Raw genomic sequence first — 13,540 nt, forward strand, 5'->3', positions numbered from 1 at the left:
TTCTTAATTTTGAAGTAGATTTCTGCACAGCTGCAGTTCCAGATAGAGCATCTTAGTAAAGAAAGTTGTTGATATGCATGTCAAAAAAAATATCATTAAAATAGTTATTACACAGGGAAAGATATTTAGATTGGCATAATTTAGATTTTAGAATACAACATTTCCTTTGATAATTGTGGTTCTTTTGGTGTTGAAGTGCTTACTTTTTTTGTAAGGATTTTTTTGTTTATTTTTTTATTTTCTTTATACCAACTGTATCTTCTCTACATTATTTTCTAGAAATGGGAATCCCTTCATCAGTAGACCTTGTGAGCAGTGACCCAAGCCTCATGGTAGCATCATTTAACAGTGGACACACTAGCATTTTTAACATGGAGACAAGGCAGCGAATTCTTACCCTGGAGTCCAGTATGGATACTAGTATGTATCAAAAGCCCCAAACCAACCAAAGGAAAAAAAAATTGCTTGTTTAAGATGGATACTGTTGATAATTTTTTCAATGTTTTCAATGTTTCCAAAGAATTAGGCAGTGTCATGAGAAATGATAAAATGGATCATGTTAGAAGCTGTGTTCTGAGATATAACAGTAAATTGTTACTACTACAACAGACCTCACGGGTATTGCAGTAGCAAAAGAATGTGCATACTTCTGAAACAAGGCAGAAACAAGCTCACACTCTCAATTCCCCTTCAAGGGATAGTAGCATGAAAAAAAGCACAAGTTTCTTTAATATGGCTTTGTGATTTTTGCAGATTCAATATATCCATTTTCTCTTCAGTCCAAAATTGCAAAAAACAAGGCAATATCAGAAAATTTAATGTTAAATTTATTTAAAAAATGGGAGTGTGTGTCAATTATTTTTTTATTTTTCCTAAGAGGTATCCATCTTCTAAGCTTTATTGCACTATTGGCTCATTTGGACTTGGACTTTAGTTGAAATTTTCACTGGAGGAAAGCAAAGCTCCAGTGAAAGAGTATTAATTCACAAGGTCTCCTTGTGATCCATATAATGCCTTGGATCATGGCAGTGACCAATACTAGAAGTTTTAGAGGATACTGTGAAGAGCCTGCTATCAGTACATTATTTTAACCTGACTTTACAAAAGAGACCAGAATGAGCTGAAACATAAGGTTTCATATTCAGGCCACAATGGTAAAACATTGAGTCTTTTAAGATTTTGGTATTTCTTCCCTCACTCTTAGGGATTTATGTCACTGAATTCTGTTATTTAATTATATTTTTTAAAAGGACTAAGCCATTCTTGTTGGCTTTGCTTGTATGTTTTAAAATATTTAAATGACTGTAATTTTATAAGAGCAAATGGAAAATGCCATATCTCTTCTTTAGGTTATTCCTTGCTGTGCTGAATTTCTTCTTTTAACCCACATCTTTGTTCCTGCCTAAAAAACCAGTTCTAAATTAGTTAAAGCAATTCAGTGGAAGCCACCTTTCTACTTCCCTCCCTTTCTCCCTTCTATTTTTTTCACCTACTCCTTGCTGTAGTTCTGTAATGTTCCTTACGAAAAGAAGACCTGATATGGCAACCAGCAGTCCCTGTTTAGCATCTTTGGTTATGTAACAGTACTATAAAGCTTACATGTATTTTAAAGAAATAGATTATTATTTCTACAAGAACTAGACAAGAGGAAAATGTCACCCAAAATGCCCTACCACACTCTTTAGGCACTCTTCTGCTCAGTATAAGCCTCTGCTTGCCATTTTCAAACTGTGAGGATGGCTGGCTGTGATGAAGGTTCACGTCCTTTCAGTAATTTTAGGGGTGTTTATTTATATGAATGTGGAGGTTTTTTCCTGAATTTATACTTTCATAATTTCTAAGTGTCCTGTGGATGCTGACACTGCTTTATGGTTCAGATTTTTTAAACAAGGTAAAATGACTCTTTACCATTTTAATAGGAAGTGAACCTTCTATTTTGTTTATTTTAGTAAGAATTTAGATTAAATTATGTGAATGTTCTTTGAAAGCAATTTAGCTAAATACAGTCAACACAAAAGACAATATCTGTATTTTGATGTTCTGTGTAATGACTATGGGTTTTTTCATAATCTATGCCTTTTAAGACACCTCTTGCATTAACCTGTGCATCATACCAATGCCTGGATTTCTAACCAGAAAATTCCTATACTTTTTTCCTCTGTGTGTATATATATCTATATATATGCATGCTATTTCAGAATTACTGAAGGCGAGGAAATTGGCTCTCCTATGAGTAGTCTAGCATTCTGGTTTTTCAGTAATAATTTCAATACATATATATCAGATAATAAGAGGTCGATTTTGTTTGTTTCAAACATATTGCCTGCAGTGTTTATTTACTTGTCCTGTGTGTTATGAAGAAAGTTTGACTTGGCAAAGAGGAGGAATGTGTGTGAATGAGGTGTTTTCACTCAGTTTTTGGTTTCATATTTTTGCCTGATGTGCCTAGCTAAAACCAAGTCCAAAAGCTGGACCTTATTTGGCATACATATGTTTTATGTAAGTCTCTGTCTTGGGTAGTTTGGAAAGTATTTTAGAGGAAAGTGCATAACATAAGGTGCTAGCTGAGAGTTGCCAGGATATGTATGTAAGAAGTATTTTGCAAATTAGATTGACTACATATTTATTTCTTAGTAGCAGTCTTTCAAAGAACTTAGCAACTTACTTATACTGATGTGTGTGGGTTTTTTCTTAGCAGTCAGTTCTTCCTGTCAGATAAACAGAGTGATCAGCCATCCAACTCTTCCAATTAGTATCACTGCTCACGAAGACAGACACATCAAATTCTACGACAACAACACAGGTATGCATCTTTCCAGCAGGTCTTAGCCATAGCCATTGTGTAATATAAATTGTATTCCCAATTTTGTTATGATCAATATTATTCACACAAGTGTTGAGGGATGTCAAGAATTGGATAGCTTCTGAAGCAGAATTCTCTCATCACCAACAGAGTATAAAGATTGCCAGCTCACTTAAAGCTTTTTTGGCAAAGTGATAAGGAACTTGCATCTCTCTGTCCGTTGTTTTAGGATGCCCTATGGATGGGGTTTATAAATATTTAACATAAAAGGCACCTTTTTCAAAATCATCATGTTCTTATGTTTATGTTTCTTCTATTGATTGTCTGTATTATTTTGCTCTTGAGAGCAGGAACCTGTGGCACTCCTTTAGTGCTTCCTAGACCTCTGCCACATTTGACCCATGAGTTCTTATTTTTAACATTAAATTATTGCTGTGATTATAATAAGCTGTGATAAAACAACTGTAATAAGCTGTGATGAAACAACTAACACTATCCCCTGTTCCCATGTAGTTTATATTCATTGCTTCTAGTATGCTCAGCCCCTGCCTTCCTACCCATTCAAGATCTTGCCTAAGAACTCCATTAATACACTTAGGGGGCAGATATTTAAAATGCATGGTGATTGCAGTGTCAGTGTGGGTTAAAGCAAAGGTCTCATAAACATTGGTGATCATGCTACTGTGGTTCTTGGGAACTGTGAACATTCAAATACTGACTTCTTCCATAATTTTAATGATTCAGTCATGGGAAAAGATCTCTTGTGTTTATATCAGCTGTGGTAGGGTCATAAGCAGTGAATACAGACAACAAAGTTAACTGCAGAAAATAACCTAAATAAATCTTTTCTTTCAAAGGAAAACTGATCCACTCCATGGTAGCTCACTTAGATGCAGTTACAAGTTTAGCTGTTGATCCTAATGGCTTGTATTTGATGTCTGGCAGTAAGTACATTCAGATTTCATTTTCTTTTTCTCATAATGGTGGCAGGCATGCAAATTGTAAAGAAAACTGTTTTCCCTTTCTTTAGGCCATGACTGCTCGATTCGCTTGTGGAATCTTGAAAGCAAGACCTGCATCCAAGAATTTACTGCCCATCGCAAAAAATTTGATGAGTCCATTCATGATGTGGCTTTCCACCCATCCAAATGTTATATTGCCAGTGCAGGAGCAGATGCCCTGGCTAAAGTGTTTGTATGACAGAGTGCTTCCCTTTCAACTTTAGCTTTGTATATATTTAACCAGCTGCACAAAAGAGAAGAGGAGGGCACAAGTTGTTTTATCTTGCCCTATAATTCAGAGAATGTTTGTAAGTGTGTAGTTTTGCAGGGTGCTGTTTTCTAAATTGACGTTTGTTCTGGTTTCTGTGAGCTCAGCTGGTGCTGAGAGCTTGGAATCTCTCAGTTTCAAATAGTTAAAAAAAAAAAAAAGGCTTTTATTTAGAGGGTGTGAATTTTCGTCCAGGCAGGCCTTGGGTGAAACTAGGTCTACGTATTCTCTATTAATAAAATGGAGTACTGGAAAGAAGGGGTCTAATTGCATCAGGGAGTAGGAAAAGAGGGAAACTTCCTAGGATGCTTCTCATTGAAGAATCTTAATGTACTCAAATCACCTGGAAAAAGTGATTCAAAGTCAGTTCACATGCTCTTTACTGTATCATGTGAGAGGCACTTTGTCATCCCTTTGGTGTATGAATAAAGTAGATCTTGTTCAGAGCAGTAGCAGATAGTTAATCTCAGCCACCTGGCTGCTAGCCTAAGATAAATGCAATTAAAGGAAGGCAAATTACTAACGTACATTAAAATTCAGTAAAGTTTCTGTTACATCTTCTGTGTTTCTCAGTAAATATTTTGTTTGCAAAAAAATTTATATAATTTTTTTGAGACCGTATTAGCGTGTGGCAAGAAACTGAGCCTTTAGTCTAAATCCCAATTAACAGCAGACTGACACGGTCTGTGTATACTGTAGTAGCAAATTTAACTTATTCAGATTTTAATGCTGTTTATTCTTGGAGATCTGGCACAAGAAATTATCCCAAAGCTTTCTGAAGAAGCTGTCTTACAATTTTAGCTATCAAACATTTGTCTCCTCTTTCTGTTCCTGCTAAAAAGGTATCATTCTGGGCATTACAGATAACAGTGGAATTCTTTTCTTGGAGATTAAATCTGATGCTTTGTATGAGTCCTTTTAGTGGAATAGGTGGAAACTGTACAAAGCTCCATCAGTTTGAGAGATTCTGCTACTGCTAGAATATTTCCCAGCTGCACCATTTGAGGGACTTTTTACCTTGTCCACTTCACTGGGTGTATGTGCCATTGATTGGGTTACCTGAAGAATGAGTGCTTCTCTTAATTACTCAACAGATGTGCTTTCTTTATCTATTCAGAGCTTCTCTGTTGATTTGACAAATAACTTTTAATCCAATCTGTTAGTCTTTTTATCCCTTCTTAAAGGAAGGTGAGTAGGTTCTTTTCTGTTATGTGTCATCATCAGAATTATTACTATTCATAAGCACGAAGTTGGTGTTTTTCTCTGATGGGAATGGAAAGCAGAATTTCTGCTGGAGTTGATTTCTGGTGCTGATATAAGTAGGAAAGAACCCAGTGCAACTCTTCATATACACCAGCCTGAGGTTAAGACTGGAAACTGATAAATAAATCCTTACATTTAAACTGACACTTCGTAAGCAGGAGTCATTGATCGATATCAACATGAGGTTTGACTATGTTGTTTTTTAGAGTGCCATTTGGGGATGGGACCACATTTGAAGTTGATCTCAGAGTTTAAAGCAAATATATTATTTAGAATAAAAGGTTGACCTGTGCTGTTTGAGCCTGCTACATATTATATGTACTGCTAAAATATTCTGGAATACCTTTTATTGCTCAGAATATTCACATATGTCAGTTCATGATATTGATATGCAATATATTTCCTTAGATAAGATTAGAACTTTTACCATGAAACAGATGACAACAATAATAATACAGATTATTTAGTTTTTATAAAATGTTTTGGTTATGATGAAAAGGAGGAAACTTGGCTGCAAAACTGAGCATTCAACTTTGTGAGAGTTTTGCGTACTTGACTCATATTCTTTCACTGTCATTATTTTATTTCTTTTTGAAGAGAAAATTACAAAAATTTATTTGAAAAATTCTAAAAGTTATGTATATTATATATGTGTATATATATTGTAAACATGTATTAAATGTGTCTAGTAAGGGAAGACTCCATGGGTGCATTTTAATGTTTTAGTATTAAGAGTTCTCTTGAGTTTGTGTATACAAAGGATAATGGTGTGAGTATGAAATGAATGTTGTGGTTTTGCTTACACAATACAATATGTAGTCACAGTTGTTTAAATTGCTGTACATAAAAACTAATAGGCCAGCATGCTTGTTTATAAAGACTGTCATTCTGATTACAATTGGAATGTAAGAAGTGGCTGTTCAAATGTGAATTGAAAGATGTTTCCTTCTCACTATTGAGCTCTTGCTCAAACTGAAAAGTGATTTTTTAAAAAGCTGGCAATAGCTAGAGGATGAGGTGCCTTTAAAAAACAAAACAAAACAAATGTAGCCTTATGAAGAGGTTGTGGAATATATATATTTTTGTGCTTGTCTTCATAATTGATGTCAATGTCTTTTTACTGTACTTGCTCACATACTTGTAGGACTGCAGGGTATTGTGCATGAGCCTGTCAGATCTTCTGAGCATCATCATAGGAGATAAGGTTGAAAACATTATTTAGGTTATCTAGGCCATCTGCTTGCTAAAGCGGGGTTGTAGACTTGTGCATTCTAATATTGTCTTGGCCAGTGAGATTTTATTTGTTCTAAAACAATTAGGCTTCCTTTTAAAGATAATTTCAATGATTACATCTCACTGGCAGGAGGATTTATGTAACACTTAGTAGCTCTTTTTTGTAACTTCATGCCAGTATTCCAAGCAATCTTTTGTGCCATTTTACATATTCTTCATAGTCTTCGTAACTTGGAACCTCCATGCACACCCTGGTTCCATCTGTATATTTTCATTCCTTTCTACTTTCTTCTAGTCTGCTTTTTTTGCTCAACATTTTCTTGTTTTCATCCTTTAAGCTCAATTCTCCAGATATTGGTGTCCATACCACCATTCCACATGCATGATTTGTTGGACTAGTCTGAGAGTCATCTCTCAAGTGTGGCTGTTATTTAGTTGGGTTTATCCTCTCTAACATGATGCTTTTGTGTAGGAAGACCAAGCTTTTGATATCTGACAAACTTAAATCATATTTCTTTATTTATGACAACTCCTTTAAATAACATTTGAGCATTGCTGCTTTTCAAGTTTCATCTTCACTTTTAGTGTGTTATAATTCTTTTGCAGCTAGAGACTTAATTCCTGTTTCATGATTATCCTGGATCTTACAAGTTTTGAACTTCTGACCTCTGAGGGCACTAAATTATTTTTATTTGTTCCCCTTTTCTGTGCAGTTTTTCCTGGTTCAGTGTAATTAGTAACTTTCATTAGTGTGATACATATATCCAAAGTGTAAACAAAACTGGACCCAAGGCTTATTCTTGGAAAAAAACATTTTTCTGCAATATCCATATATAGCATTTTACCATTACTACTTTTCCCATATCTAATTTACATGGTAATTTTTTAATGGTTAGCTCATATAATTTTTTGTGTATGTTAGCCTGTGCTAATGATTTTGGTTTTACTAACTAATTTAATGGGAGAATTTTCAGTCCTTCTATATGTTGAAAGTTGGTCCACTAGTTTAAATACTCTCACTTTTACTCTAATTTACTTCACTGGGCTGCTTGCTTTCACATATTGATTCAGTTTCCAAAACACTTGAACAGAATTATTTGGAGTAACTTGGAAGAACTTCTAGATATATTGTGTCACTCTTACAAAATCCTAGTGTCTGCATTTATTTTTGGGCCTCAGAGAGAAAACTTCCGCATAAAAGATTCGCTACTTTCATCTCATCCATCTTTATTTTGATAATATACATTCTTTAGCAAGAAGCCTGGAGAACTATATGCCATGTACTGTAGCCTATTTTTTTAGGACATGTATTTTCAAATAACATCATTTTAAAGCAGTCCCATGTAATTTGGTTGAGTAAGTGTGGTGTTCACCATACAGCTTTGTGATTAGCTCATACAACACTGTTTTTCACTTGTGAATTTAAAGTAACCAGAGATTTGTTCTTTTGAATAAATGTGTGAGAGATAAAGGACTTAGTTACACTACCTTTTCAGTACATTTGTTGGATCACAGATGTGTTGCCTTTCTCTGCCTCCTTAGGTTTCAACAGTGTAATTTTGGGGAGCATCAATTTCTGTAAACTCATGTGTTCTTTGAGCAGCGTTTGATGGGCAGAAGTGTGAAAACAAACAATTGAAAAGCAGGCATAACTATCAGATAATCATATCTTGGTTTTCCTAATGCCTTTCAACTATTTGGAAACATTTGCAGGCTTGACAGTGACTTTGACAGTGTGTTTGCAGTCTGTCCCAGGTATCCAAGAGCCTGCTTGGTGCCTGTGTGAAATACCTAGTCAACCTGAGATGCATTATGGAAGAAAATGCAGCCATTGTGGTTGTCCTGTGCTGAAATTTGTGGCTGTTTAGTGGAAGCTGGTTTGGACTACACTGTGAGAAATGAAGAAATCAGAATACAATAGTTAACCTCTTCCATGTGGTAAATTGATTTGTATAACATGTGGCAATCTTTGACATGGCAATATGAGTTTTCTTGGGCAGCTGCTGTTCATGAACATCGTAGAGATGCTTAGCATAGTTGTTACTATTGAATGACTGAGAGGATGAAAAGATTTCCTTGAAAAAAATGCTCAGATGTTTCAGGAAGCTCCTTTTTTTCCATAAGGACATGAAGGAGTTGGGAATATTTTATGTGAATCTGATAACGTTTAGTTGAAGAGAGTTACAATCAGTGCACAGTCTTGACTCTTTCATCATCAGTGTCTGTAAGCTTAGAGACAGAGGTATGGAAATGATTTTCCTGTAAACTCCCACTGAAAGCCTCTGCCACGTTCCTACTGAGCAGCAGAGAAACTGATGGACAGCAGTGTTGCTCCATCCAGTTACGTCAGGGGTGTTTTAGAAAAAATAACCCCTATTGTAAAATGTAGTGTTAAATACAGCAGAGCAAATGAGCAAACTCTTGGGGAGGCTGGAGAAGGACTAGGATGACTCTTGTGTAAATAGTCCTTGTTCAGGCAAACACTCTGGTTTAGCTGGTGGGAATGTTCCTAGGAGGGAGGATGATTGGAAATGTGACCTTTAAAAAAATGTGCCTGTGCTAATGAACATACCCGTGCAGGTTATCTATCTTTTGGTATGTGCTTTTTATCTTTCCATTTAAATTTCCCTTTAGAATACATTTTCTGGGAATTTTAAAATCCCATCTATAGTGAGCACTTACTGCAGTATAAATGTCATTAAGAACTTCTGATTTTTCTCTTGGAGTGGTTTTTTGAAGGGTGGTTGAAGCTTCAGCTTCAGCCCAGCCCTCTGTCCACCAGAAGACTGATTTGTACCTCCTTACATCTAGTTTATTTAATTTTGCTGTGTTATCTCTTAGACTGCCTTCTGAGTTGATTTTGCTGCTCTGTAGTCAGTTGTGAAAGCTTATGAATTACTGTATCATTTAAGATATTTTTGAGAATGTGGATTCCACTAGAGAAGGCATAAATCCAGTTGAATAATATAATTTGTGGAGCTCATCTGGTTTGTTATCAGGAGAGACTAGTCGCTAGACTACAAAATCCAAACTATGGCTGAGCTAAAAAGGCATTTAACAATATTATATTCTTAGCCCAACTTCTTCTTGCCTAAGTGTAGATTGTAGTACTGTGTGTCAGACTACTTTTGCCCTGCTTATGCTGCCAAGCCATGCTGTGATCCTGGGAGGTCACACCAGTGTTTAAACCATACCCCGTGTATGTGTTTCTAAGCTGTTCAAAGCCTTGTATTGACATGGTCCTCCGGGCCAGTCTTCTTTGGTTCCCTTAAGTTTGAATTGCAGGCTCCCAAAATTACTTCCTGGCTATTTTGAGTAACCCTTGGTCCTCACACCAGAGTATTAGACTGTGGTGTTGAGAAAAGATTTATTCAGCTGGATTTGTACTATTCTGAAAGGGAAAGGAAAACTTATTGCCAAGCCAAATATTGTCATTATTTTTGGATTACTTGTGAAAAGCAGCCAAAAACATTGTATAAGGGATAAATTACGGACTTCAAGCTAATATTTTTCCATTAAGAATTTATTTTTTTATGCTTCCTATCATCAAGATACCGTGCTTTTGAATGTAGCTTGTTTTCAGATATATGGCTCCTAGAATTGTTTCCTTGAAATTGGACATTTGCAAATGTGCATCAGTTTTGAAAACTGTCTCATATGTGTTAGCACTTCTTTTGGAAATGCAAACTGAGCATGTTAGCTAATGATTTCTTGTACCTTTATAGTCCAAGCAAACTGAAAAGCAGTCTTGTGCTATGTTTTCCTTGAATAGTGCATCTGAAAAATCTTGTAGAAGGAACTCCATGCTGAGATGACTTTTGTTGCTGTCAGGTTCTCTGTTGACATTTGTCAGCTTTGCACTGTATTTTGCATAATTATCTTCAGTTAACTGTCAGGTTGAAAAAGACAAATTTCTTTGCCATATGGACTGTAGCTTGGAATTTTTTTTTTGTTGTTGCTTATATTAATACACTTTTTTCTTTTCTGCTAGAAGTTAGAGATACATGAAAATTCTCTTTAGGAGAAGTTGCTGTAGGTGATAACCACTAACATGTTAGTAATTTCAGTGGCTTCCCTTCTGTTTTGGATCACTTCCATTGCAGATTGTTGATATGAAAAGGCTACTGTGGCTGATATACAAACAGCTTAAGGAAATTAAGATTCCCATTCAGAACTATGGCTAGGTTATGATTTTATACACCAGTTTTGAATGACTACTTTGAAACAATGTTGGGCTTCAAGTGTCTTGCAGAATTTTGGATCCAAATGAGAAGTACCTACTTGTTGAGTAATAGTCTACTTGTCAGTTTTTTGTGTATGGCTCAGTACAAGGCTGTGTCAGAATTGCAGTACCACCAAATTACCTTGTTTAAATGCAACCGTTGTACAAAAGTGAATGTTATCTTGAGTGAGAAATTCTGTTTTCTAATTTATGAAGGAAATAGTTTTCTTGGGAGTAAGCATCCATAAGTGTAATATATTTCATGATTTTGAAAAGACTTATTAATCATGGGACAAGAGAAAAAGGAAAGTGATTCAATCTCCAAAGATTTGTTTAGCGTTTATTATTACAAGTATAAATTTTTGCTTTAAATGGAAATGCTTATTCAGAAACTTAGTATTAAACTTCTTACTAAAACTCAGTAGTTTAAAATGCTGGATAAATATCTAAAATGGCAAAGATAGAAAATTCAGAGGGAGATTATTTTGAAATACGCCAGTGTAATTTTGAGCTTCTCAAGTGCAGCCCTGAATTTTCTCTTTTTCACTGCAATTCATATTTTGTGGAACTTCTTGGATAGGTTATATTTAAAGCTACATTCACTTGCCTGAATAAGTCAAATAAATATTTTGTCATTTAAAATTATATAGATCTGCTTATGTTAGTGTGCCGTTCAAAATGAGACCCCATTGAGGTAACCATGCAGGTATTTGTGTTGGTATGGCAGTAGTGAAGTGGGGTATCTGTGTACTGTACCCGCATTCTGTGCTGAGCAAAATCACACGGACTTCCAGAAATAAGCAATGGTTTTTAAGAGCAGCTTTATTTAATGTTGCAGCAGCAAGTGTCATTTGTACCATATAATTATGTAAATTGGGTGCTAATAAATACTATTTTTCAACATTTTGCATTGTGTTCATAATTCTGCATTTTATCACAAGATACGTGTGGTTTTGGAGTGAGTGCTAGGAGGGGGAAGTGCATTAAGAGTAAGACAAGTAGACTTGTTTGGAGGGGCTTGAGGTAACTCCATGCGAAACTCCTACTGAACTGTGCAGCATGTTACTGCTCACAGGAGTCCCTTCGTTTTTCTGTCCTCTGTATGTCTTGGTTTCCTACTGCTGTGCCAGCTTGGCTTTGTTGTCACCCCACATCCTTCCATGCGCTGAGGCACGTGGCCCCCCATGTGGGGGTGAATGTGGGGTGAGCAGACATGCAGAGGGGGTGCAGTTCTGCAGGAGCTGGGCTGTCAGCAGGCGTTGTTCACAGCCAGACACGTGGCTCTTCCCAGGGACAGCGTTCATTCAATGCAAAAATAAACGCGTGGTTCTGCCCTTGGGGAGAGGATGAGCGAGAGCAAACCACACATCACAGATGGCAGCTGTGTCTCTACAGGAAGGTGCTCAGAACGGCACTATGAGCGGGTGGCAGGAGAGCCTACACAGACCTGCGCAGAACAAGTTGTTGTCAGTGAGCCCATCCTGTTTTTTCTGAGCTTGTAGGTGGGTAAGTGAAGTTCTCATCTTTTCTTGGTAGGTATAAAATAGGACCTGATTTGGTCCTACTCATCTTCCTGCCTCATGGGAAAGGAGGAATCGCTTTATGAATTGACAGTACAATCTCATTCACACCAGTGTGAATGCCTCTAGAAGATTCCTGAGGTAAGGGGAAAGAAGGTTTAGTGAATAACGTGTAAGTTACCCTCACATGGGGGAGGCATTCTTAACATGCTTATGGGTTTGCCTATGACATGGTCCCATGATGATTTGCATGTGAGAAAAGTGAGTATACTTCATGATACAGTGGAACTTCTACAATTTCTTGTGCTTAAAAAGAAGTAATTTCTATGAGTGCTGGAATTCTTGAACTGCACTATCAGAGTTCTCATTAGAAATCAGAGAATGGGGTAAACTGGTGTTTAAGAAAATAACATGTTTCTTGCCATTCAGTAAGACTGACATTGTGAGCAGTGTTGCTGACGCAGTGCTAAAACTCTCATCCCCCTTCCTCCCCCAGTTTAACAAGGAAAAATTATTATTTTGAGGAATTTGAAGCATCCAGCTGCATAGATGTACATTTGTAATGTTTTCAATATGTAGGTGACTTAGCAAATATAAAATGGCTGATACTGTCCAAGATGTCTTGAAATGAGATGGGAATGGAAAAGAAAAGGGATCAAGCGGTTTCCATAATGTTGCTCATGGACAGGGAAAAATAGCTAGCAGAATGATAGTGGCTTTGTTCAACCCTGATGTAATTTAAGGTGTGTAAACCACAGAAAAGTGACTTAAATTTGGTGTCTAGGTAATACTTCTGATACTACCTACTGCTTGCTTTGGCTTTCTAAGTAGATAATGTAAATTATTTCCTGTGGGGTTACAGGTAGCATGTTGAATCACTAAATATATTTAGGTTGGGTTGATACTGGCTGGATGCTTAACTCCAGAGCTTTTCCTGATTACTGGTATGGTTCCCCCTGTGTGCTGGAGAGCCATGGGGGAAGGAGTGTGAGGAGGAAGGGGAAGCTTGTCTGCCCCCCTGTCAGCAGCAGCCACAGAGAAACTCTCCTCTTGACAAACCAGCAAACAGCAGCAGCTGAGGAGCAGGAGGTGCACACTGGGGGCAATGCCTTCTGTGCAGGGTGGCACAGTGACAGCAGAAATGCTGAGTGTCCTACTCTGGGGAAACAGGACTTTGAGTTACTTCTCTCAGAAGAGATGGCTGAATGCTTAATTGAATTTGGTGGACTG

At 36.7% G+C, this 13,540-nt stretch overlaps 1 protein-coding gene across 3 annotated transcripts in view; it reads left to right on the forward strand.

Annotated features, from left to right (window-relative positions):
• STRN (striatin) overlaps positions 1 to 11,693 on the forward strand; it is a 69,057-nt gene extending 57,364 nt beyond the window's left edge. For 2 of the 3 annotated variants that reach the window (XM_030236585.2, XM_030236586.2), the window contains 4 exons: positions 280 to 420; positions 2,696 to 2,803; positions 3,661 to 3,747; positions 3,834 to 11,693. In XM_030236585.2, coding sequence (XP_030092445.2) covers positions 280 to 420; positions 2,696 to 2,803; positions 3,661 to 3,747; positions 3,834 to 4,003 — 506 coding nt within the window. In that variant the 3' untranslated portion in view covers positions 4,004 to 11,693. The remainder of the gene's footprint in view (positions 1 to 279; positions 421 to 2,695; positions 2,804 to 3,660; positions 3,748 to 3,833) is intronic. The other variant, XM_018915994.3, reaches the window with a different exon arrangement.
• The last annotated feature ends 1,847 nt before the right edge of the window (positions 11,694 to 13,540 follow it).

This window comes from Serinus canaria, chromosome 3, assembly GCF_022539315.1.
Source record: "Serinus canaria isolate serCan28SL12 chromosome 3, serCan2020, whole genome shotgun sequence".
Lineage (NCBI taxonomy): Eukaryota > Metazoa > Chordata > Aves > Passeriformes > Fringillidae > Serinus > Serinus canaria.